General features: G+C 35.0%; 3 protein-coding genes and 1 long non-coding RNA gene across 7 annotated transcripts; 2 read left to right on the top strand and 2 right to left on the bottom strand.

Moving 5' to 3' along the window:
• Positions 1-733: 733 nt before the first annotated feature.
• On the bottom strand, positions 734-4,671 carry LOC110806008 (protein DESIGUAL 2). The gene is made up of 3 exons (XM_022011645.2): positions 4,374-4,671; positions 4,037-4,239; positions 734-1,164 (listed from the first exon to the last, which is right to left on the bottom strand). Exons 1-3 carry the CDS (start codon positions 4,470-4,472, stop codon positions 987-989), a joined length of 480 nt encoding a protein of 159 aa, XP_021867337.1. The 5' UTR covers positions 4,473-4,671; the 3' UTR covers positions 734-986.
• Positions 4,672-5,247: 576 nt separating this feature from the next.
• LOC130459327 (uncharacterized) lies at positions 5,248-24,370 on the top strand. 4 transcript variants are annotated; one of them, XM_056826640.1, is made up of 12 exons: positions 5,248-5,876; positions 6,150-6,219; positions 9,244-9,414; positions 14,814-14,871; positions 16,247-17,256; positions 17,340-17,584; positions 17,903-18,115; positions 18,198-18,290; positions 21,146-21,247; positions 21,375-21,803; positions 21,898-21,972; positions 24,324-24,370. In XM_056826640.1, exons 5-11 carry the CDS (start codon positions 16,257-16,259, stop codon positions 21,943-21,945), a joined length of 2,130 nt encoding a protein of 709 aa, XP_056682618.1. In that variant the 5' UTR covers positions 5,248-5,876; positions 6,150-6,219; positions 9,244-9,414; positions 14,814-14,871; positions 16,247-16,256; the 3' UTR covers positions 21,946-21,972; positions 24,324-24,370. The 4 variants fall into 4 exon arrangements, with proteins under 4 accessions (XP_056682618.1, XP_056682616.1, XP_056682617.1 ...); XM_056826638.1 differs by having other exon boundaries at positions 6,150-6,223; XM_056826639.1 differs by having other exon boundaries at positions 6,137-6,223.
• On the top strand, positions 11,141-13,804 carry LOC130471713 (uncharacterized). The gene is made up of 3 exons (XM_056841983.1): positions 11,141-13,032; positions 13,112-13,217; positions 13,295-13,804. Exons 1-3 carry the CDS (start codon positions 11,141-11,143, stop codon positions 13,802-13,804), a joined length of 2,508 nt encoding a protein of 835 aa, XP_056697961.1.
• Positions 19,231-24,074, bottom strand: LOC130459328 (uncharacterized). The gene is made up of 2 exons (XR_008918670.1): positions 20,345-24,074; positions 19,231-19,502 (listed from the first exon to the last, which is right to left on the bottom strand). It is a non-coding gene; the product is annotated as an uncharacterized lncRNA (long non-coding RNA).
• Positions 24,371-25,818: the final 1,448 nt, after the last annotated feature.

The following is a 25,818-nucleotide window of genomic DNA, read 5'->3' as shown; positions in this document are numbered from 1 at the left end:
TTGGAGTATAGCATTGCCATTAATGACGCGGGTGGACTGACGTCCGTTAGATTGAGTTCATCCAATGGTTTGAAACACTTCTCATGCTTCTCCAATAACTTGTACTTCTCACATGAGCCTAAACCTATATATATATATATATATATATATAAAGGAGGTATATTGGCTGAATAATTATAACGCCACGTGAATGGTTTCGACCAATGAAAAATGAGATTTCTAATTTATTTTTGAATTAAAAAAATCGAGTGCCACGTAGATAATTAATCAGGTGTCACATGGTTAATTTAATTAATTACTAATATATACAATTCCATACAAAATCAAACACTTTGATAATTAAAAAATAAATCTAAAATAAAATTCATCCAAAATCAAACACTAATATCTAAAATAAAATTCAATTCAATCCAAAATCAAACACTAATCCAATATTATAACGCCACGTAGAAAACCAAATAATTTTAACCAATGAAAAATAAGATTTCAAAATTATTTTTGAATTGAAAAGTTGAGTGCCAATATTTTTATTATTTAATGACTAATATTACGCATATACAACTTAAAAAAAATCAAATACTCTAATAATTATAAAATAAATCTAAAATTATATTTAATCTAAAATAAAAACTAATCTATTCTAATATATAAAATATAACAGTTGGTATGTATATAGGAATTTTATTTTAACTTAAGAATTTAATAAAATTCGTGTATCCAACGGAATAAAATCTAAGACAAAATCTAAGACAGTAATCCACGAGGAATATTACTCAAATAAGTTGAGATGTACACTTCAACTAATACAATAACGGATGAACCTTTATCATCATTCATTGTAATAGTAGTAAGATCGAAAGAAAAGAAAAGAAATAAACAAAAGACAAATGAAAAACACCTAAATGAAGCAATGTGATGATAAGATGGATGTTGTGACACAGGAGAGTGAAAAGGGTGTCTAATGGAAGTGATTCGTTTGGAGATGATCAATGGGTACCTGAAGTAGCAAAAACGTAATAAGCAATAGAAAATAAGCCATGAACGAAACATAGTATGCCACCAAGTGATAGCATATGACGATGATTCATGCCGCATGAAGCTCTGTCTTTGCGATTTGCTAATGTTCCTATCGCCAGCAGCGACACTCCAATCACAAGTATAACCCTGTTTTTTTTAACAACAATTATTAGTAATACTTCAAACTACTGTTGGAAATTCTAGTTGAGGAAAGCCAACAAAAAACCCAAAAAGTAATATATAGTGGATTTTTTCTCACATTGTAGAAAACCATATTTCCAAAGTGCAGATAAGGTCTTGATGGACTCACATGCCCGTTGGGTCGTGTTGGGCTTAGGCCTTGGGACAGTGATGTGCGGGTGTGAGTTGAGTTTGTGGGTCTTACCTTTTTTTTTTTTTTTTTTTGCAATTTTTTAAGAGCGCTTTTTCATTTGTGGGCTTGGGGCTAGTCTTTTGACTCTTTAACGGTATTTAAAAGGCATAGTATGGGCCCAAAACAAGTTGGGATCATTACAGGACCGGTTATCAACTTTTTAAGTTTTTAGTTAGGGATGTCAAATCTCAACCCGAACCGTTGAACCGGCTAGGTTAATTCGAATCGTTAAGAACCCGAATCGTTAATAACCCGTTAGTTGATCAAAATTATGATATTGGGAAAATGAGAAAAATTAATGGAAAAGTGTGAAAAGATTAAATGGCCCAATAAATTTAATTGGTTAAAATAATCATTCAACATAAATTTTGATAGAATATTAAAGCATTTATATGATAATTTAAAAGGATATGTAAAAAATATTTTGAAACACACAAAAAATAACGTAAAGAATAAAAAGAAACTGAGAAATAATTACTTAGAATAATCACTTGATGCAAATTTTGACACATTTACATAATAATATAAAAGAAAATATTCCAAACGTAAATATTAAAATAGAAAACCAAAAACTGAATACATAAGGAGCAGCAAGTACAGATGGAGTAATAAACTACATTAGGTATTACCGTCATAAGCCGTTCTCTCCCTCCTCCCCCTTTCAAACCCTAGCCTCCATTAGTGAATTTTGAAGGGGCTTCCATCGATTTTTATCGAGGAAAGTCCCAATCTTTTTATTTTGTTGTTCTTCGTTAATTTTGTTTGTTTTGTAGGGTTTTAATAATACTTCCTCCTTGAACGAGGAATTGTTCTCCCTCAAAAGACATGGTTTTTCTTCTCCTTTTAGGGAGAATTTTTCTTAGTATTAGAGGATCCTATATTTCTGGTGTAAGAGGGAATAATATTATTTAATTTCGCTAGAGAAATTGACTCAACGATGAAGATTGTGCGGTGTCACAGCATATGTCAGTTCTACGTCTACAATCAATTGAATCTGATTTAATTCAACATCAAAACTACAACGGATCAAAAGACCCCGTTGTTGAAGGTTGTATCAAACAACGATGTGTTAGAGGGTATACAAGATGTTCGACGCGAGATGATCGTAGTTTTGCAGAAAACGAGTTTTATTTGATTCGATTTGTTATGTATTTGATAGATTCAGATATCTTTTGTATATGTCGACATATTGTATGACTTTTTATTAATGAATTAATTTTAGTTAATAAAATAGATATATATTACCGGCATAAAAAACACTTTTTCATTTTCAGGTTTCACGTGTGACAAGAATTCCCAATCCTCCGGTCTTGTGTTCTTAAAATTCCCAAAGTTCATGGCCTCGTGTTCCTAAAGTTCTTCGCCTCATGAGAGGTGTTGTGCAAATTTTAAGATATTTTGAGTTAAATACTTCTTCTGTTTAGGAATAAATAAATACAATATTTCCACCATTGTTGTTTAAGTCATTTTTTCGCATTGGGATGTTTTTATTTATTAGAGCTTTTTAAAATCTCTTCTTATTTGTTTCACAATTATTATCCCTTTATCCTTTTATTACAATTGTAATTCTTTTTTCGTCCCAAATAAATATGAAGTGATCCCTTTATTTTCTAATTTAATAACACTAAACATACCACCTACCCATATTTTTTAAATTTTTTCTCTCTCCTACTCACATAGTCACATGAGTGAGATTCTTTAGACATTCACCTACACTACAAGAATTTGTATCTTTAATGACAACCTAATTACGACGGGTCAAAAATCCCGTCATAAAAGCCTTTTGTGATGGGGCTAACAACCAAACAATGACGGGAATAACCGTCGCAAATGTCTTTTACGACGGGTTTACGACGGGATTTATATTAACGACGGCCCCCTTTTATGACGGGTTCGCGACAGGAAATCCCGTCGTTAATCAACGATTATTGGCCTTTCGCGACGGGATTTCCCGTCGTTAATAGTACAATTTCTTGTAGTGCTATAAGGTATCATTTTAGTATAATGTTCAATATTTCATAAGGGACTAATAAACAAGAAGAGATAGAGTACTAATTTACTCTATAATTACTAAAAGCAATAAAATTATTAAATACCGAAAATACACATAGAAATGAAACAATTTGATTGACACTACGTATGGTTAAAGTGTACTCCGTATTTACTTGGACCACAAAAATATAAAAATCACATTAATTCGTCGTAAACCAAAAAGGTTTAATTTCTGTAATTAACTCATTTTCATAATGTAATGGGGTAAGAAGGGTAAGGTAGTAAATTTGATAAAATTATTTTGAAACGGATGTAGTACATAACCTAATGATATTCTTTTTGAGGGAAGTGTATAAAGTTGATTAATGATATTTAATACTACCGTGTAATGATAACGAATTACCAGAGGTAAAAAGTTGAGTATAAAGCATTATAGACCACATGAGAAAAGCAAAATTATTCTCTTCCCTTTTTTCTTTTTTCTTTTTTCTTTTTCTTTTAATCAAATAAGGGCCTTAGTTGTCCGAAATTGCAATAAACATGACGCTATTGTAACCCTGGCACATAAGTAAAATACATTTTACTCTTCGGGGCTAACGGTATCATTTTCCAAAATTAGTTGGAATTATAAAGAAAAGAGAATAGATCGATTACCATGATAAGAGGAGGAGTCCAGTGGTAATTTGACGATTAGCATAAGACTTATGGTGATCTTGGGAGCAAAGGCCCATGCAACAACCAAGCAAATTTGTTATAATGTGTGCTAGTATCAGTAGTCCTGCTGCAGCTATTCCAAATTTGAAGGCTTCTTCACTGGGGCTCTTACACTCAAATATCCACATCTTCAAGTGTCTCACCTGTTACACAATACACAATCCAAATATATACGGACTACTCATTTCTTAACATCTAATTCCGTTTACATAAACCATCAACTTACATACAAATTCATTATAAAATATAAAATAAAAAATATCAAATAATTAAGTACCTTATTTTGAGCCATTTCCGCCTCAAGGCCGCAAAGTCCGGCTGCAAGATCCAAAGAAATGACCAACAGACATATGAAAAAACCTGCCATTTTCGCCATTATATTGTTTCTGTTTCGATACCAACCAATGTAATCGATAAGGTAGATCTTGTGAATTGTGATGCAGGAGACTGAAAATACTAATCTGTATATGTTAAGGAGTGAGATAACTTTTCTTGAAAAAGCTTCACCAGTTCACACTTGCTGCTGTTAAACTTTATCTTTTGGAGTTATTCATTAACTACTTATAGCCAGATCTTTTGTATAAGGGGGCCGAAATTTTGTAAAGGAGTACTTGTTTAATTCCATAAAATAAAATACTAGAATTTCGATACATCAATTCACCTATTTTGTTGTTGTTTATTACTGTAAAATATAAAATTGATCGAAAATTCTTAGTACACTAAAATATTTGGACACCATAAACAAAGAACTTTTAAGTAACACCTGCTAAGTACCGTTAAGTTTAAAGTAGCCAGGTAACAACAATTAAGTAACATTAAGTATTAAATAATGTGTATATATATATTTTTTGTTGGACAACATAACTTATTCTCTATTTCCATTGAATAATAATTCGTGAAAAATCTAAAACACTTAAACAATAAAATGTAATGAAAACAATAAAAGAAGTTTGAGAAACGAAATTACATTTATAATAGGTTTCGTAAACAGAAATGATAGATTTATCTAATATTACAAATAAAAAAAATATAAAATATAAACAAAAAATGCTATTGAATAGATTCGAAATGCAACTAACATTTTGGCAAGGAACATTTAATAACAACTCAGCCAAGGGAGAAGACTTAATTAATAAGTGCAACTTTTGTTATATACACTACAAAAAAGAGGTACATATTGAGACGGAATTATTGTGACGGTCTAACAAAGAGTCGCAAGGAAATTGGGGCGCGAATATTAATTTGTAAATTGCGACGCTTTAGAGAGCCGCAAAATATTTCGACGTTCTAAAGCGTCGCTATTTACAAAAAAAAAGACACGTGTGTTGCACGTGTTTGTGAGGCAGCAATGCAACTGAATTTTTGGGCAAAAAATCCCGCCTAACTCTCTGTTTTTTTCGCAGAATCCCGCCTAACTCTCAACCCACCTCCCACGTTTCTCTCAACCTCCTCCCACCGACATACCTTGCTGAAACTAACCACCCTCGTCAGATTTCCGATGAATTCGTATCTCTCCTCCTCACCTTCAGCACCGGCCATTAACGAATTCCATGAATTCCGTCTTCAACCTTTACGTTAGCAAAGTCAAATCTCCCAGTATAAGCTATCTCACTCCTCATCCTATAAATTCATGAAAAAGCCCAATTATTGAATTCACAATTCGCTCAACAAATTCAAGATAAATTCGTTGCTCTCTCTGGTTTTTAATTGGAGAAATTCAAGCATACTCTGGTTTCTTAATTGCTGCTTCATCCTCGGTGTTGCCGGATATATTCGCCAGGTATTTTTGGTCTGCTTCACGCCTTCACTATTTGATTTTTATCATATAACAATGTTTAGGTTTGATTCACTATTTTAATTTCCGTCATATATTGTTAATTCACGTTTTTTCATGTCAATTTCTAATGTCAATCATATGCCTTTAAGTTTTCCATGTTATATTGCATCCTTAATTCAAGAAAAAAACTAGAATGGGTCTTCTTAGTTTCTGTGATTTTCTATATACCGCTTACAGAGTGTTTGCTATTTCATTTATTTTAGTTTTCAATTGCAGATAGTTGGTAATTTGGACGATAGTTGGAAAGTGGTGAACGTCTGACTTCTTCTTCCGTGTTGTTACTACTGTAGGTATTGTCTATCTATTTCTAATTTTCATAGTTTTAAATTTGCAACTTTTAGTTGGCCTAGAATCTTTGAAATTTGGATACATGGCAATGCTTTGTATAAAGACACACAGACATTTAGTGAGATTTAGGTGATAATCTCTGACCAAGATATCTGGTACTTAGTATGAAAAATCTGTTGTCAATCTTTAAGACACCTAGCTGTACTTGGTTAGTTTAGGTTGTCTTTAGTGAGAAACTTGGTGCATCAAATGAGCATGTTGGATGAGTTTGCAAAATTATTTGTCGCTATAGAACTTATACTAATTATTTGAACCCTTTCACTTAGCATTTTCTACTGTTATCTATAACTTCTTTTGAGGCTACACTGTTTTCTGTGACTGATTATGTGAAATGTGTGACCGATGGACTGACTGTAAGTAGAAAAGAACTGAACAAACTTTGCACAAAACAGAACTGAGCTTTACAAAGCAGAACTTAGTATTAGGCGACTGATAAGCTCATTGTCTGTCTGTCATCGTTATGTTAAGCTACTGCATGCTTTCTATATGTCATAACTGTAGTATTAGGTAGTGGCAGTGTATCGCAGTGTTAAATATCTTATCTTATCAGCACTTTGCTTGTCTTTATTATAAATTTCTTTGCCTTTCCCTGCTTTAGTTGGCACCAAATATAGGTTTGACTACCAGTTGTATGGAGTAAGGAATAAACCTATGCAGTAAGCACCCTAATCTGAATATATGCAGTTCAAAACACAGAGAAGTGAGAGTAGCTTTGAACTATAGCTTAACTGAGTTAAGGGATAGAACATCCGGTTTTGATTTTTGAACTGTCATAGCTGGGATGATAAACTCAGATAACCATTTCTGAGTTTCTATCATCCGGTTTTGAACTATCATAGCTAACCAAATATTATCTTATCAGCACTAGCTTATTGTTTATCTGGGTTTATCATGCCAAGTTGAGAGTAGCTTTGAACTATAGCTTATCATCCGGTATTATTTATCTGAGTTTGCAAAATTATTTGTCACTCTAGAAAGATCAAGCGCCAACTGGTGGACAACCTTAAAAGCTAGCTTCTTCCTTCGATTATCAATGAGGTATTTCTTTAGGGCACCTCTAGGAAGATATTTCACAACAACACATCAGATATTACTAGGGATGCTAATTAGGCCACTTTCTGTTTGTATTTGTAGTCCTGAGGCCCCCATCTTTGCCCCGATAAACTACAGCATGCATAAATGGTTTTTATGACTACGAGCTTTGATAATAACATATCAGTTAGTTTCAACATGTATCGAGTTAAAAGTAACAGTAGCAAATTTTTGAGATGGATGGTTTGGCTACACTTTAGGTTCTATTGTTAGAAAGAACGACATTGTATTCTTCTGTTGAATTATTTTGAACTTGCGAGTAAGGGTTTATGGAATTATAGTAAAGAGTCGTTACCTAGCTTTTTTTAGTGCTTCTCTATAGAGTTGTTTAGAGTATTTTTTATTACATACCTGAACTTTTTATCTCTATTGATTTTAGAAAATAGATCATGCATTACATGACAATAGATCATGCATTACATGACAATAGATCAGTCCTAGGCTATTTACGACATAGAAAATAGATCAGTCCTGCTCTGATCAATCCTGATCAGATCAGTCCTGATCGGATCATTCCTGATCAAATCAGTCCTGATCAATCCTTACTGATCCATCCTGATCAGTTCTGATAAGTTCACTTCTGATCAGTTCACTTCTTCTCCTGATTTGTGTTGGTGTTGTTTAGGTTTAATTACTTTATCCCACACATAAATAATGTAATTGGAATTGGAAAACATCCCAATTTATGTTGGTTTGCTAATATAACTATCGAACCTTAACTATATACATCATGTGTTGCGCATAACCGGGAAAAAATGGGAAACATTAACAGAAAACATTTTAGAGGCTATGCAATTGCACCGGATAGGAGTGTTTCACTAAATCAGTTCAAGCTCAATCATGAGATTATCGTTCTATTTGAATAACTCTATTCTTAACAAATTAATAGAATCTAATCCAAAATTGTGATTACTATTCTTATTTCATTATTCAAACAAACACTAGCTAAGAGCTTAAGAAGTGGAGTAATACATACTGATTGCTACGGTGTACAAGTTATAAATAATTGATCGTGGAATTGATGAGTCATAATAGAAGAGTAATCTATAATGACTAATATTTAGATTAGACATAACAAGGTAGGATTAATATTATTATAAAACTTTTGGGAGTCTTTTTAATTATGTGTTGTGTTCTGTCAACTTCCTTGAATATGAGATAATATGGCTGCTTAATACGGAGTATGGTGATCACTTTTGAGTAATAAATGGAATAGCTAGCTTTCTATGGACGGTGACACTTGCACTCTCAGACGACATAGAAAATAGATCAGTCCTGATCAGATCAGTCCTGATCAGATCAGTCCAGATCAGTCCTGATCAGATCAGTTCTGAACAGTCCTTACTGATCAATCCTGATCAGTCCTGATCAGTTCACTTCTGATCAGTTCACTTCTGATCAGTTCACTTCTGATCAGTTCATTTCTGATCAGTTCACTTCTGATCAGTTCACTTCTGATCAGTTCACTTCTGATCAGTTCACTTCTGATCAGTTCACTTCTGATCAGTTCACTTCTTCTCCTGTCCCTCTACGTTCACCACTATCTCCTTTCTCTCTCCTCTGGTATTTTTGTCGCCCCACAATAACGACTTTCGTAAACTCAATTGCTTGATCCCCTTATCGCGGAGTAGATTGCAGATAATATTTGCTTTTACTTTCCATGTAGAAAAAACACCCTTCTTTGACCTGCGCTTAGCACATTGCTTCCCTACATTTGTTCATTTTCATGGAGCATTCATGGTCATGAATTGATATGTTTGTAGTGTTTTCTGTTTAAGTTGATAACTTCATCTACTATATTTTTTAGATTTTAAATTCCTGATAATGTTGTTGTCCTTATATTTTGACCATAATTTATCAACATTATCAGGTTTCGCCGACCACACCGGTTCAAGGTTTCCTGTGATTCTTTAGCGTTGTTCGTAGGTTCGTGCATCAGTTCGTGCGTTGCTACACCGGTTCAAGGTTTCCTGCAAGTCTTTAGCGTTGTTCGTAGGTTCTGCATCGGTTCGTACGTTGCATATGCTCTTTGATACTAGAGGTATGTATACTATAAAGTCCCTTTTAGGTTTTTTATTGGACAATTGTTATTTCCCTAATTTTGTATGGACAAGGGTGGGCTACAACTCTGCAAGTTAGGTTTGTTAAGTGTTAGAATATAATTTCCGTGGCTTTACATTTCCTCGATGTCCAATATATATACAATGAGCATATACCGACGTTTATTGTGCTATCATAACTTACGTCAATCATGCAAAAGTTGGATCTTTCTATTGTATTCCTGTTGATTTAATTTCAAATGTTTTGATATAATAGCTTCAAATTTGTAAGTACGTATTTTTGTTAGCTTTGGCATTTTGTGTTGGTATTGTTTGTCTAATTACATTATCCCCACTACATAATTTTGCTTAGCTTAATTACATTTAATCCAAGAAATTTTACCATAAATTCTGATTATGTGATGCCACGTTACTTAAGGTACTCTTACTCTTTTTAAAAAATGGATTTATATTGTTGTCTTCGTGTGAAGTTGAAAATATCACCTTGTGCGCTAAAATCACATGCTTTATTTTCCTTGCAAATTCATGTGAAGTTGAAAGTATGATCTTGTACGCAAAAAGAAAATATAATATGGAAGTGATATAGGGTAATAACTTTTAGAAGATGAAGATAGATCACAAATATTAGTCACTAAGGAAGAATGATTAAACAAAAAACCATAAGTTATGGTATGAATTAAGAAGAGTTGTGTACGGAGGTGTTATGTGACTTAAATTAATCTCGTGTGATATATCAAGGTTCTAAGAATGATTATAATATTTTAATAAGTACATATAAAAATTTCCTATTCTGCGACCGACGTATATTACTAATTACTCAACTAATTTCGTATAGATATGGATAAAAGTTGGATCGATCTACCCACTGGTCATCATGAATATATCGACGGTTGTATGGAATTTATTGAGTTTGCCAAGCAAGATCTAGTCGAAGGAAAAATTAGATGTCCATGTAAGAACTGTAAGGTAGAGAAATGGTTCTCCGTAAATGAAGTGGAGAGGCATATTTTGTTTAAGGGATTTTATAAGCCATATAAGGATTGGATTTTTCATGGTAAAGGGGATACGTTTCAGCGTATGTTTGAGAGTGATGGAGGGATTACTAGTGAAGGATCCCTTGATAACCAAAGTGGGTTTGTAGGTCGAGATAATATGGGAGGGCTATTAAGATCAGCATTTAGTGTTAATATGCCTCCCAATTGCCCAAATTTAGAAGCACGAGAGGATGATGAATGGATTGAGGAGCCCTTGGCCTATGACACAGATGTAGAATATGATTATTCTACAATAGAAGAAGATGTGACATATAAGAAGTTGCTTGAAGCTTCTGAGGAGAAATTGTACGAGGGGTGTATCAATTTTTCAAAGTTATCTTTTCTGTTACACTTGTTTCACTTGAAGTGTATGAATCACTGGTCCATAGAATCTTTCAATATGTTGTTGAAGCTAATTCTAGATGCATTTCCTCAAATACTTGATTTTCCCTCATCTTATTATTACAGTAAGAAAATGATAAAAGACTTGGGCCTTGGGTATGAAAAGATTGATGCTTGTCCGAATAATTGCATGTTGTATTGGGGTGAATTTTTAAAGAAAGACAAGTGTCATGTTTGTGGTACATCGAGGTGGAAGAAAACTAAGGATAGGGGCAACGTTGTAAGTGATCAAGGTACGGATACTTGTAAGAAAGGTGTGCCAGCTTAGGTAATGCGATATTTCCCTCTTATACCGAGACTAAAAAGAATCTACATGTCATCATCAACAGCAGAAGATATGAGATGGCATGATACAGAGCGATTGGGTGAAGATGATAAGAAGATTTTAAGGCATCCTTCAGATGGCTTAGCATGGAAGGAATTTGATGAGCGTCACAGTGATTTTGCATTAGACCCTCGTAGTGTTCGATTAGGTCTTGCGAGTGATGGTTTTAATCCTTACCGTTTAATGAACACCACTTATAGTACGTGGCCAGTGATGTTGATTCCTTATAATCTTCCACCATGGTTATGTATGAAACCGTCTTCTTTCATTCTGTCCACGCTTATTCCTGGAAAATCAGGTCCCGGAAATGATATTGACGTGTATCTGCAGCCATTAGTGCATGAATTGAAATTGCTGTGGACAGGGGTTGAAGCTTTTGATGCTTTTGCCGGAGAGAAATTTAATTTGCGTGCGGCTTTGCTTTGGACTATTAATGACTTTCCCGGCTATGCAATGCTCTCTGGTTTGAGCACAAAAGGTTACAATGCATGTCCTATATGCTTAGATTCCACGCCTTCTGATAGATTTGGGAGCAAGATTTGCTATTGTAGCTATAGAAAATGGTTACCTGCAGATCACCCATATCGATGTCAAGGTGACAAGTTTTGTGAGAAGTTTGGAACTAATGAGTGGGGTAAAGCCCCATCTCGTCCTAGCGGCACTGATATATTGAGGCAGCAAGAAAAGGTGAAGCATGTTTACGGAAAGTCGAAGGCACCACCGAAAAAGAGGCAAAGAGGACACGATGATGACGATGATGTCCAAGATGAAAGTGACTTTGGTACCAAGAGAAGCATATTCTTTGATTTGGTGTATTGGGAGCATAATCTTCTAAGGCATAATTTAGATGTGATGCACATTGAGAAAAACGTGTCTGAGAATATTTTGGGAACTCTTCTTAGCATGGATAAGAGTAGAGATAGTAGGAATGATCGAGAATCCCTTGAAGCATGGAGAATAAAGTCTCACCTTTGGCTGAGTACTAATCCTAACGGAGGTGAATGCATGCCTCCGGCTTCCTATTCTATGTCTACGGAGGAGAAGGAGAGGTTCCTAAATGTTTTGCAGAAAATTAAAGTTCCTGATGGATATGGATCCAACCTTTCTAGTTGTGTGAATATGAAGCAAAGGAAGTTGATTAACCTCAAAAGTCATGACAACCATGTTCTAATGCAGGATATCCTTCCCGTTGCCTTAAGGGCCTCTAAAGCTACAAAAGTAATTGACTTGTTGGCTAGATTGTCTTCCTTTTTCAAGAAGTTGTGCTCTACAACTATTGATCCAGATGATTTAGATGGTCTTCAAAATGAAATTATTTTAACTCTTTGTGAGTTGGAAAAGGAGTTTCTGCCTTCATTTTTCACAATCATGGTCCATTTGTTGATTCACTTAGTGGAGGAGGTTAAACTTGGTGGACCAGTGCAATACAGATGGATGTATCCCATTGAAAGGTTAATATCTTACACGTCTAAATTATATTCTTTTTATTTAATATTTCACATTTATCATATATTAAGTACAAATGTTTTATTTGAAAGGTACTTGTCCCATTTGAAATCACATGTAACCAATAAAGCCCAACCTGAAGGATCTATTGCAGAAGGCTTCCTTTTAGAGGAGACAATTAGGTTTTGTTCGAGATATCTTCAAGGTGTTAAGACCATTTTCAACATACCTAAAAGGATGGATGATGACATTCCAAATCCCAATGATTACTTGTTTAATTCTGGTGGTCGAGTTATTGGGAAGGAGGTCAGCATTCGCCTTGATGACAAAAGCTTAAAACAAGCTCATCGCTACATTTTGCTTCACTCTGATGAGATAAAAGGGGATCTGGAGTAAGTATTATGTTGGTTTTCTTTTGAATTATCAATTGTTATAATAGATGATTTTTAATTTTGTTCTTCTTCCATGAAGTGAATTTTTAACCGAGAAACGTCAAATGAACTTACAAAATCCTGTCACGGAGAGTGATGAAAGTAACTGGATCATCAATGAGTTTGGAGGGTGGCTGCAAAATAAGGTTACTTAAGTTCTTTTAATGTGAATACATACTTCTTTTAAAAAAAATGTATTTGATTTAATGATGTATCATCGTAGGTACATTACATAGATGCAACCACCGAAGATGGGAAACTAAGAAAAGCTTTGGCGGGTGGTTTGCATTCTTATGGTAGAAAATTAAAAGGATACATAATCAATGGATACAAATTCCTTTCCACGGATCGCGATTCTCGTCTTTTGACACAAAATTCTGGAATTATGGTCGAAGCGGATGGAGATGCCTACTATGGAAAAGTGAAACATATCTATGAATTAGATTATTACGGAGATTACAAAGTTGTATTGTTTCGTTGTGATTGGGTAGACATTCATAGGGGTGTAAAAGCATATCCAAATGGCGGAGTATGTGTCAATTTCTCTAAATTGATGCATTCTGGACGATTGTTGCAAGATGATCCATTTGTATTCTCATCTCAAGCAAAACAAGTTTTTTACATAGAAGATGAGATACAAAAGGGATGGTTGCATGTTGTTAAGAACAAGCCTAGAAATGTGTTTGATTTAGGGGATTCTTTACCAGTAGAGGAAGAGGGTGGGACCAATTGATCATGCTTATTTTTTATTGTTTTGCTTTGGATTTGTATTTGTTCATGACATTGTGAGTCATATTGTTTAATCTGGTTGAATAATGAGTTATATACTTAATCTATACTCACTTATTTTATTGTCTACTAATGTCCAAGTACCCTACTACTAGTTTCTTTGATGGTGATACAGATATTTTTATACCGTTATTCCGTGAAAAGGGGGCAATTTATCTTTATTTTTTGTGATTTCCCCCTTTTGTATTTGATTTGGTTCATTGTTGTTGCAGTGTTGTTGTTGCTTTTCTTCCCTTTTTTGTTGCGCCTGTGGTACACAAGAAAATGTGTGTCAGGGGTGGGTTGGTCCATTATAACTAAACAATAAGGTTTATTGGGAAAAGATTGATTCTTGTTTGTATGCATCTGTCTTGGTTCTGAAAGTTTTACCCCCCTTTGACAAAGCGTATCTGTCAGAGTTGCCAAAATATTATGCCTGGCTATCTAAGGAGAACCACACAGACAAACCGGTTTTGAATCTGTAAGATTAGTGAAATGCTGTGAGTTAATCATGAAATGACTCCAATGTAAAATATTGCTAAAAACAATTCACTAGATTTCATTGTTTATAACAGTAAACATCACTCCAGTAGTTTCCAATATTACACAAGTATCAACACGTTACCTCTTTACTTCTTCATTTATGTTTCTGTCTGTTTCGAGTTCTGCAATTTAGGCTTGATTCTCCCTTAGATGTTTGTGTTCTGCATTCATGTTAACAATTAACAATGTGCATCCACCTCTTCAAAGCTGCCATTTACTACTATACTAAGCTGCTGGATCACCCATTGGATCCTCTTTCTATGTCTTTTGACTTTGAGAATCATATGTGACCACCGACTTTATATAATTATAGCTAGCTTTTTTCAAGCTTCTCTAAGCTCATTTGTATTGTAATATTGATCCTTTTATCGCCTGTTTTCTCTCCTATGGAATGTATAACTCTCTTGATAATCATTTTCTTAAAACTACAGGCTCAGGATATTACTGATTTAGGCTCTCTGAATCAAGCAGCAAAGATCTTTATTCTAGGTATGGTTCCCCTCCTTTCTTTTCAAAACAGAATGGGGAATAACTAATAAGGTAGCCAAATCATTTTGTTAATACATGTCAGACATGCAACTGTTGCTTGATGTTGTTTTGCTGGTTCACAGCTTCCTGATTTGTTTGATGACTTGTTTTAGATTGTTCTTTAGCTTTTTCCTGGTGCCATGATAATATAAAAATTGAGAGTTTTCACTGTAGTCTGAATCTCAGAAAAGGAGGGTGTAGCAGGTTCATCTTGCCCTTTCCCTCATAACTGTAGAGCAAAAGTGTAGTAAATGAGTGTAGGCCAACTAAAATATTGCTTATAACTTCAGTCTAAACTACACCAAAAAAAAAGGAAGTGTGCCAGCTATGAGATCATCTCTTTGATCCATCAGAACTGAAAAAATTGTTTTTTGGCAACTGACAATAAGCTAGCTAGCAGATTTCTCAACCAAAACAGTTAAAATCAGAAATTGAGAAAGTACCTTGAGCTTCTTTTCTATATAGCGTGCATAGTCAGTCCACAAATCACTAGATATAGGAAACTCAGTGATAGCACGTTCATATAGAATCTGAACACGCGCAGGGTCACCTGCAGATTCTTCAAATTTCAAGTATCTCTGCAGAAACAAAATACATGTTAAAACCAATAAAGGGATAATTTGAGTTCAAGGGAGATAAACAAAATTCTTGCTACCCTCATTATCTTGATAGCTTCCTGTTCGTGCACCCAAAGATGTGAGATCAATCCCTCCAAATGCCATCCATCACCCTCCTCATTCCACCAAGCTGCTACACACTCATTCGCATCCACATTCGTAGGGGCCATAGTGCTAATTCGACCTCCAGGGAGATTTGGTAGCCACCTGGAGGTTGGTTGTTTCCATAGTGCTAATATCTTCACTTTCTGATAATATCTTCAGTGCATTTCCGTTAGTTGTTTCCTTTCTGGTTTGCCTTCTCTATCTTGTTTCGTGCTTATGCTTGTAATGTGACAGGTTATAATGAAACTTAATAAAGGGATGAACGGAGCAAAAGGCCTTCCAATATAAAGTTTTCAAGTTCCTTGAAGGTTTCAGACTTTTGAGTCTATGACTTGTATATTCTAGACTCTAGATCACTTAGTGAGCTAACGACCAATTAGAGCCAGGATGAATTTCTTTTTCTCAATCAGATTTGCACTTTGCTTCTATATTTACGGAGTTTTCTGCTCATTGTAATTCTTGTTTATGTGAAAATGTTAAACTGATTTAACGTGTATGATTGTCACTTTGAGTGAATACCTATTATCCTATTTAGTGATTCATTCTTGTAGCAATTGAGTTGGTTTAATGACCTTTTTAGGCATGGCTGATTGTGTTTCTTACTTTCTGAACAGGAACTAAAATATGAGTTACAGGACTAAAAGAACATTGGTAGCTATTGACGAAGGGTCGAGCATTGCTGCATCCAAGTCCCCAAAATCTTCTGATCCATCCACCCAAAACTGGGGACCGTTCAGTCCTCCAACACTTGGAGTGTCACAGACATTTGGGACGGTATCACAACCCATTAAGCAACCAGTAGCTGCTAAAAAAACCATGGTTGCACCACAATCATCCTTGCCTCGGCCTACTTCCATGGTTTCAAAGCCACAACTGAAGGCATTATCAAAACCATCCTTTACCCAGACAAAACCATCCTCTAACCCATTACAACAACCAATTCCGCCCACTCTTACAGGAACAACACAAAGTAGATGGTATAAAGGACCTACGTTTCCCAATCTGACTGAAATTGCAACACAAAAAGCGTCAACACCGAATCCACACCAGCCTACTATGCAGCCTGTGTTGCAGCCTTTCAAAGCTACCTTGCAGCCTTCTTTGCAGCCTTTCAAAGCTTCCCAACAGCCTCAAACAGCTACCAATCAGCCTCAAAAAACTACCCATCAGCTTCACAAAGCTACACAACAGCCTCAAAAAGCTACACAACAGCCGGTATCTTCTTTTACAAGTGTCAAACCACATTTAGAGAAAAGAGCATTTGTTGCACCTTTGGGAGCAACAAAACATGTGATGTCACAATCTCCTACACCACCAGACACCATGGCAATGAAAAAGAGAACCGGGAAGCAAGAAGGTCAGTTGCCTCCAACATACATGCATGTGAGTGAGAATGCATTTCAACCTCTGCGATCTCCTCCATCCAATCAGGTTGAGAGTGAAGTTATGCCAAACTACAACTGGGACGAATTTGAAGAATCGGCTTCTGAGAGTGAAAATGAATTTGATCAAGGAGAAGGAAGTGATACTGCTGTGAAGAAAGCAACACTTCGACATCGAATCATTATTCCAAATTGGCCAGAATCGAGGGAGTTTGATGAGAAGGTGGAGGCTATAGCTATAGGTAAACATGTCTCTACATCAAATATGCAAACTGTAAATTATCGATCTTGGTGATTTTTTAGTCTGATTTAGCTCCTGTGACAGATGCTGATGGAATACGACATCTGGTAAAGGGACCAGTTCTGCCTCGAGACGTTTGGCATGATGCAAAGGGGTTCAGATACATTGTCAAGCTCAATGAATTCAACCAACCTATTCGAAAAGGTGGGAAGATCCTTGTGAGCTTCCTTGGAGATATTGCAAAAAATGATTCACTTTGTCCAGTGGGAGTCCCAAGTTGGCGTGCTGTGAACAATCAGTTAAAAACTAATGTTGTTACAATGATTCGGGTATGTGGATTTATTGTTCTTAACACTTATGTTAATTGTAGTTTTATTTTAGCTTGGTTAACTGTGTAATTAGCTTTAAATTTATTCTGTTTCCATCTGTGTTCATCAATCAGTTGCCCGTTTTTCAGGTTTTTATTTGGTCATGGGGGTTCCGACCCCGGGTTAAGTTTCTGCAGAATCACTAAGTTCACCTAGCTAGTTCTGATCAGATCAGTGCTGATCAGATCAGACAGATCAGTCTGATCTGATCTGATCAGAACTAGCTAGGCAAATTATTTTGTTAACATTGTAACTTAATTTTTCCTTTTTTTTTTGAAGAAACATTTTGTGTTACCTGATGGACCTCTAGTTAACAAGGCACTAGTGATGCGTATTGACAAACCATGGAACAATCATCGATACAAATTGAAGAGGGATTTTTTCGATCCAGTGAATAAATCTCGAGAAGAGAACTATGCCAACGTGCCTGATGGAGTGTCCACTAGGAGTTGGACGGAATTGGTAGATTATTGGCTTTTACCAGAGGCCATGGTTTGTGACCCCAAAATATCCTAAATTTAGTAAGTTTTATTTGTTTCACCTATATATGCTAACATTGGTTTCATGAAACTAGGAAAAATCTGAAATGGGAAAAAATGCTCGAGCTTTACAAGGCAATAAGCACAACAGTGGTGCTACAAGCTTTGCTAATCGAAGAGTTGATATGGTATGCTTTTCAACCTAGCTATTTGGTTTGTAGCATTTCAATTGCTATAGGTGCTAAGTCTAAAATTCATAAACAAATAAGAGTGATATAAAAGTCTAAAATTCATAAACAAATAAGAGTAATATTTACTCGTATATGCATATCTAATCTCACACATAAGGACATTCTTTAGTTTTCTAATGTTAAAGTAGAGAAATGTAGAAAAGTTGGCTATGCGGGCAAATGGAATTGAAAGCAGCAGCTGGGAAAATCTTCCTACTTTCCGTTTCTGTTATAAACCATGTTGCAGAAGTATACATTATGTGACTCTTCAAACGTTTTGGAGATAGTTGTCCTAGATTCTCATGAACTTAGAGCTTTTAGGATCAGGAAACGGGGTTACCTGACACTATTACTGTCAAATAGAGTCAACTTTTTAACAGGAACTAAGAAGTATGATTCTGGAGGGTGGTCTGGGGATGGGAGCGGGTGTGCGTGGCTACTCCAAGTTTAAAGTAGAAAAAATCAGAAAGCAGAGGCAATGAAGTCCATCTGCAGTGCATGAAGCTGCAAAAACTATTCAATTTAAACAACAAAGGCAGTATTTCATTCTATTACATTATCCCCATAAACTTAAGGCGATAAAAAATTGTTCACAAAGTTCTAACTAAAAGTCAATAACAAAGAATAAAAATTATGCATAATTAAGCATAACTAATCATTATTCGATCTGCATTTTTACAACAAAAACCCTGCAATGATAATCAATTAATTGTGAACGAAACATGTTTAGCTGTTAGTCTGTAGGTGTAGCCTGTAAATTACATTGTTGGTCTTAGTGAGAACAGATCAAGTAAGTAGCTGTTAACAGATAAATTGTTATGGAGATCTATGTTTGAGATAGGCCAACAATTAATGGTTCTTGCATTTGCTCTGAACACACTAAAATGCAAATTCACAATGAAATGACAAAGAGTTGATTCTGCTACGTATCCAATAACATATTCTGGTATTACACAAATGGAAGAAAAGTCATATACAGAGTAGTCATATATTCTGGGATTAGTTATCTTTATCTACTTTCTTGAAATCCAGGAAGCAACAATGGAGTTAGGGCAACTGTAGGCAGAAACTTTATCGGAGATGGGGCCTTGTGAGCTGCATATGCAAGTGAAAATGTCCCAACTTTCTCACTTGTTTCAGTTGATGATATTCCCAGCTATTGAAGTAAGGCTGAGACATCAAAACCAGCATTAATAAGAGCATAGCATAATGTAAATAAAATTAGAGATGATGTGAAGTGCGGCCTTGTGAGCTGCAAATGTTGCAAATCAACACCATTATTATTTCTAATTTGAGATTAATCAAGCACAACAGCCTAAACATGACTAATTCAAGAGTAAATCAATTACACAAATTCAAACCTATCCAATCAACAAACAACCAACAACATTCCTTTCTCTATTAACATTTCAACCAAAATAACAAAGCTTCACCTCACCACCACCAGTCCACCATATAATTTATTCCCGAAATAATGTCTTTGATCCTTTAAAATGAGTTTTTGATAATTGGTCAAGCCATTCAGCACTAAAACTCACTAATTTAGCTAAATTCTAGCTGACATCAAAAGTTAACAACCAACTAACTAATATGGTTCTTTCCTAAACATCTCACTCGAAACCAATTAAGTATTCATTCAGCAAACCATATATGTTCCAGGAAATTCTAATCCCCTTCATGATGACATACATTGTTCTAGAACTTTTGATAATTGATCAAGCCATTCAGCACTAAAACTCACTAATTTAGCTAAATTCTAGCTGACATAAAAAGTTAACAACCAACTAATCCGGTTCTTTCCCAAACATCTGACTCGAAACCAATAAAGTATTCATTCAGGAAACCATATATGTTCCAGGAAATTCTAATCCCCTTCATGATGACAATACATTGTTCTAGAACTGAAAACCAACAGGAAATCCAAGCTCGCTAAAGGATATACAGAAGCCAAAATCAATAAACACAACAATAACAGAATAAAACGTATGTAAACGGCTGCAAGAACAACATACCATACAGAGAACATCCATGACACTCTTGGCCACCACTTTCAGGCAACAGCTTGACCCTAAACTTCTGAACTCCACTCTTAGCATCGGTATTCGACTCTGCCTTCGGCGCTGCCCTCACAACCTTCAAAGAGTTAGGCTTTTCCTTCTCCTTCTCCTTCTTATGAGGGGAAATCGGAACCCTATGGTGCCCGTGGGACAGCGTCGAAGTCGTCCAATTGGTCTGGGTTTTCATTTTATTTACTCACTTAGTAGTCAAATTATCTGTCAATGTTTACATTATCAGATTATAAGAATCGATAGATTATCTGTTAGTCCTCTGTCAAAAGCATAGAGGCCAGCTGGGATCATGGGATTCATCAATGTCCATATTGATTTTAATTATTGGATCATGTAAGATAAACTAAAAACAATGCAAAGAAAATGTACCTGCAAACAAGTTTGCAAAAACTTATTTACCTAATATCTTAATAACTAGAACTAATATTTGCCACTTGTTACAGAAACAAAACAAACTGAATACAGGTATAAAGCAACTATTGGCTGATATTTCTTCTGTTTATTATCTTCCCTGCATCTACACGGAAATGTACTCCTGAATTCCCCTTAGCCTGACACAATTAGCAGAGAGCTTGCTGATGTCACTGCCTCTGTTGCCGACTCTGTCACCCCTTGCAAAGTGGCAATGCACCCAGCAACCCTACTACGGGGATAACAACTCAAAGTGTTAAACAAATATAGTGATAGTCGGTTTAAGAACTTCAAAATTTCAGTTTTCAATTTATTTTTTTCCTGAAATTGCAGAAAGAGAAGAAAGGAGTGTTTAGCGAATTGGCATTTTTCAAATCAGTTTACGCCAAAGAAGATGGAAGCTTTAAAGAGGGCACACTTCCTCATCAATTTGTGGTATCATTGCATTGAGCTAATTCTATAAATCAATCTTGTCTCTTGAAGTCTATTTATTTTTTTCTTTGCTTGTACATAGTATTCTTGGTTAATAGATTTTGAGTGATCTTTTCATATTATATAACAGGAGGATGCCAACAAAAAGGTCCAAGAAAATCTTGCGAGTTCCTCTTCTTCAAAGCCCGTAATTGAAATTGAGAATGCAGTCTTTAATGAGCTCATGTATAAAGGTGAAGTACCTAAACGTCCTCTGAATTATGGATTTGGAGTGAAGCAAAGCGACATCTTTGGAGTGGAAGGTTTGCTGAGGAAAGAAGGGTCAAGCTATGTTAACAACAATGCTATGGAAGTGGAGAACATGAAAGGTGAAATATCAGTTGTCAAGAAGCAAAATGAGGACCTTGCGCAACAAAATCAAGTTCTAAACACCAAGTTTGAAGAAACAACACAATCATTTAAAATGATTGCTTCTTTTTTGGGACAAGTTTTGAAGGAAGTACGCAAAGGGAATGTTTCATCGAACCTTTTAGATGGTGCGGAATCAGCAATAAATATGGTTAGTTATTTCTGGAAATTATTCTGATTGAGCATCATGTATCATTACCTGAAATGTGGCATATCTAATTTACATATTAAAATGCTTTTTGTAGATTACTGATGATTCTGGTGGCAATGGTGACAACCAGGCCGAGAAATGAGACTTTGACACTATTGCCAAATGCAAGGTAATTTCATATGGAATTAATTAACTGCATTTCATGCTTTATAGATAAACTTATAGCTGAAACAAGCTTTATAGTTGTCGATTATTTATGGATGATGGTGAGATTAGAAGGTAGATGTTTAGATTTAGTATTATCATAATAAGGTATTATGTTGATATTAGCTGAAACACGAGTTTGGTGTTAGGTCTGGGTTGTTAACAAACTATGGTTTCTGTTAGTTAATTTATGATGCTCCTTCTGTAACGCGTAAAGAAAACACAGTGTTAAATGTCAATCCAAGACAGCAGCGACTCCGACTTACTCTCCTAATAAAACCTCATTCAAACTCTGACCATGAGTGAGAGATAAGTCTGAAATCAACTACTATAAAAAGTTTTAGTTGCCATAGAAATTGCTCATAGTATAAGCTTGTTTTCTGTTTGATTGACTTCTATAGTCTGTTTCGTTTTTGGTCTGTTCACTCATAGTACTATCTTAGAAAAATCGTATCAATCTGTTTTTCCTTATCCGTTTCTGGTTGTAACTGTTGCTTCGCCCTCTCAAAGTTGTCCACCATTGGAAGAAGACTCTCAATTACTTCTCCCTGTGCATCGCTTCGAACTGATAGTCTCTCTTTACCTGATCTCCTTCTAAAGTTATCAAAGTCAGCTTGCAGGCGGATAAATCTATCCTTTCCAGAAGTTATCTCTTCTGTCAAAGTTGATAATTTCTCAACCAACTCGTTCTTTTCTGTTTCTAGTCGGTAAACAGCGATCTCTATTCTGTAATGGTCTGATAATCCCCAATTAAACAGCCTCCTTATAATATTTAGTGAGAGTTTCCACACTTTCCCACATATTCTTGGTACTTGTCTCTTCTTCTGTTTCCCCAACTTCCTCCTCTAGCATTTCCTCATCCATCTAAAATCACCAGTAAAAAGAAAATCATAAGAAATGAATACCAATTACCAATAAATGAATACCAAGTACAAATTCTTTAGCTATTGTACTTGTAAGCATCACTTGCTTTGCTTCTCATCACGCCTGAATATTATATCAAAGGAAAAAAGAAAGTTCTTGGGGTCTTAATCTAAATCTATAACTGACAAGAGGAACTAAACTCGAAAGATTAAGAATCTACAGCTTTGATAACATGAGAAAACTGAATCTGCTGCTACTGCTACTGTTGTTGAGGTCCTGATGTTGAGGTCCTGCTACTGCTACTGAATCTGAAAACTGAAAGTTCTTGAGGTCCTGCTGTTGTAGCTGCTGCTACTGCTCAGTCTTGGTGTTGCGTAGTTTTGCAGGTTTGCAGTCAGTCAGGCATACTGTTCTGCTCAGGCTGGCTTGCTGTTGTGCAGTTCTTTTGTGCAAACCTTGTGTTGTTCAGTCTGGTTCTGCTGTGTAGCTTGTTGGGCTGGTGTCTTGTTTTTTTTTTTTTTGGTTTTCAAATGGGCAAGCGTGATAATTAAAGAAAGTCACAGTTTAAGCAGCAAGTTAATGAACATCAGAGGCTAAGGATAAGAAAGCCATTATGACTAAGGTAAGACTATATACCTTTTTCCTTCCTAACTTGTCACCTAACCACCCAAAGATGAGTTGCCCAGCAAAGGTACCACACAAGGCCACATTCATGGGTATAAACCCTGGGCTAGTTGGATTTGGCTCAGTGTAATAGAGACGGCCTAAGATTTTGGTCACCACAGATATGGAGAAAAGCTCATAGACATTAGTAAAGAAGCCCATACCAAGAATCATGAAAACTTTCAAGTGGTACCATTGTGTCTTTGCTACGTCAAGTACACTTAGCACTTTTAACTTTTGTCTCTTCGCCATTGATTAGGAAGTAGGAACTAACCTTTAATTCATACAGGGAAAAAACAAGGCAAAAATCAAATGTTAATGTTTAAAGTGTTATTATACAAGCATTGCAAATTTGTAAAAAATGACCTTTTATAACTCAAATTTTGCGAGTTTGGCTGGTGTCGTTGTAGAATGTTTTAGTGTTTTTTGTTTTTGCTTGGGTGCGGGCTGTGCTCCCTTAGCTTTTGTTTCCCTTGTTGTTTTCTGTTGGTTGTTGTTTGGGTTTCTACCTTTGGTAATTAAGTTAACTAATTTACCAATAATATATATATATATATATATATATATATATATATATATATATATATATATATATATATATATATATATATATTCATTGTTCATGTCTATATTTCTAATAGTCATGCATTTTTCCCTTGATTAATAGTTGATATTATTTTGAGAAGACGACTAGTAGTTAGGATCAAGCTGGTTAGGATTACTGTTAATTTTCCCTTGATTTTATGGAATGTTCATCATACTATATTTGACATTAAATTTTCTTTGCAGATTATTGATGATTCAAGTGGTAATAGTAAATGTAAATCAAGAGATGAACAAGTTATCTTGAAGCTAAGCTAGCATAACGATATGTTTACTTGTTCGTAGTCAGGAAGTTGTTTTTATTTAGTTTTGGACTATCTTGTAGAAAAAATGATAATGCTAGTTAGAAAGTTATTTGTTTTAAAATATCGCTTTTATTTCCGTTTGACTAGACTCTGCGAATTAATTTAATGTATAGATGATTTTTATCACTTTTCCTAAATTAACTACTTAAGTATATATGAATCATAGCAAGTTAATATGTTGCTTTAAGATATATAGTGTACGTACGTAGTAAGTTAATGTATTTGATTATGATTAATTATCTATGGTCGATATATATTTTTATAGATAATTCATGATTTTAGATTTATATATATATATATATATATATATATATATATATATATATATATATATATATATATATATATATATATATATATATATATATATATATATATATATATGAAAAAAATATGATGCAAATTGTGACGCTCCAAAGCGTCTAAATTATTATGTATATATGAGAAATAATATGATGCAAATTGTGACGCTCCAAAGGGTCTAAATTATTTTGGAGGGAATGGGGGGACCTCGCACGAAAGTGAACATATAGTGACTCTAATAAGAGTCTATATATTTCGGGTGTCTAAAGCGTCTCTATGTGGTTTATAGTGGCGGAAAAATGTGTCTATACACGTGCAAATAGTGACGCTTTATACAGTCTAAATATTGCGACTCTCTAAAGAGTCACTATATCCCAAATAGCGACGGAGAAATATGTCGATATTTTGCAAATTGTGACGCTCTAAAGCGTCGGTAAATAGCGGCAATGAAAATAGCGACCCTCTCCCAAAGCGTCGCTATGTGAAATAGCGACACTGTAGAGCGTCACAATTTGTCCCAAAAAGCGTCACAATGTGCCGCGTTTTTTTGTAGTGATACTTCCTCCATTCTCATTTACATGACATAATAGGGTTTTTGACACTATTCACACAAGTTCACTTGAGTTCCTTTTGTGAGTTATACATAATAAAAAAACATAGTCGTGTGGAGTCTTATTAGATTCGTCTCAATAAATATTTTATAAATATCTACTTTTTATAATTTTTCTTATCCATAATGGAAGATATTAACGTTTGAAATTGTGTATTGGCAAACGTGCCTAAATAATTGTGTCATTTAAAAAAGAACAGAGGAAAAATTCTATAATCTTAGGGGGGCCATGGCCTACCTAGGCCCACATTTAGCCTCACCCATGTCATGTCCGGTCCTGACATTTTATGGGCCCAAGGTGAAACATAAGAAAATGGCCCATCATAGATATTACATTTCCTTCATTTTACAACTCAAATACATTACAGTTTAAATAGAGTGTAAAGCCAAAATATTTATAAGAATATAAATAAAATTATCCAAAATTGTTTTCCAATAGCATAAATACATTCAATATCAAGAA

Source organism: Spinacia oleracea, chromosome 4 (assembly GCF_020520425.1).
Source record: "Spinacia oleracea cultivar Varoflay chromosome 4, BTI_SOV_V1, whole genome shotgun sequence".
NCBI classification, from domain to species: Eukaryota; Viridiplantae; Streptophyta; class Magnoliopsida; order Caryophyllales; family Amaranthaceae; genus Spinacia; species Spinacia oleracea.
Note: the sequence above shows the minus strand (reverse complement) of the source record. Positions and strands in the feature narration are given on the sequence as shown.

Bases quoted from the DNA above. Each gene is read 5' to 3' on its own strand.
- LOC110806008 (XM_022011645.2), bottom strand. From the start codon at position 4,472: ATGGCGAAAATGGCAGGTTTTTTCATATGTCTGTTGGTCATTTCTTTG. The intron at 4,240-4,373 runs GTACTTAATTAT...ATTGTGTAACAG, and splicing joins CGGAAATGGCTCAAAATAAG to GTGAGACACTTGAAGATGTG. The intron at 1,165-4,036 runs GTAATCGATCTA...TAAAAAAAACAG, and splicing joins GGACTCCTCCTCTTATCATG to GGTTATACTTGTGATTGGAG.
- LOC130471713 (XM_056841983.1), top strand. From the start codon at position 11,141: ATGCGATATTTCCCTCTTATACCGAGACTAAAAAGAATCTACATGTCA. The intron at 13,033-13,111 runs GTAAGTATTATG...TCTTCCATGAAG, and splicing joins GAGATAAAAGGGGATCTGGA to TGAATTTTTAACCGAGAAAC. The intron at 13,218-13,294 runs GTTACTTAAGTT...GTATCATCGTAG, and splicing joins GAGGGTGGCTGCAAAATAAG to GTACATTACATAGATGCAAC.
- LOC130459327 (XM_056826640.1), top strand. From the start codon at position 16,257: ATGAGTTACAGGACTAAAAGAACATTGGTAGCTATTGACGAAGGGTCG. The intron at 18,116-18,197 runs GTTTGTGACCCC...TCATGAAACTAG, and splicing joins GGCTTTTACCAGAGGCCATG to GAAAAATCTGAAATGGGAAA. The intron at 18,291-21,145 runs GTATGCTTTTCA...CTGAAATTGCAG, and splicing joins CTAATCGAAGAGTTGATATG to AAAGAGAAGAAAGGAGTGTT.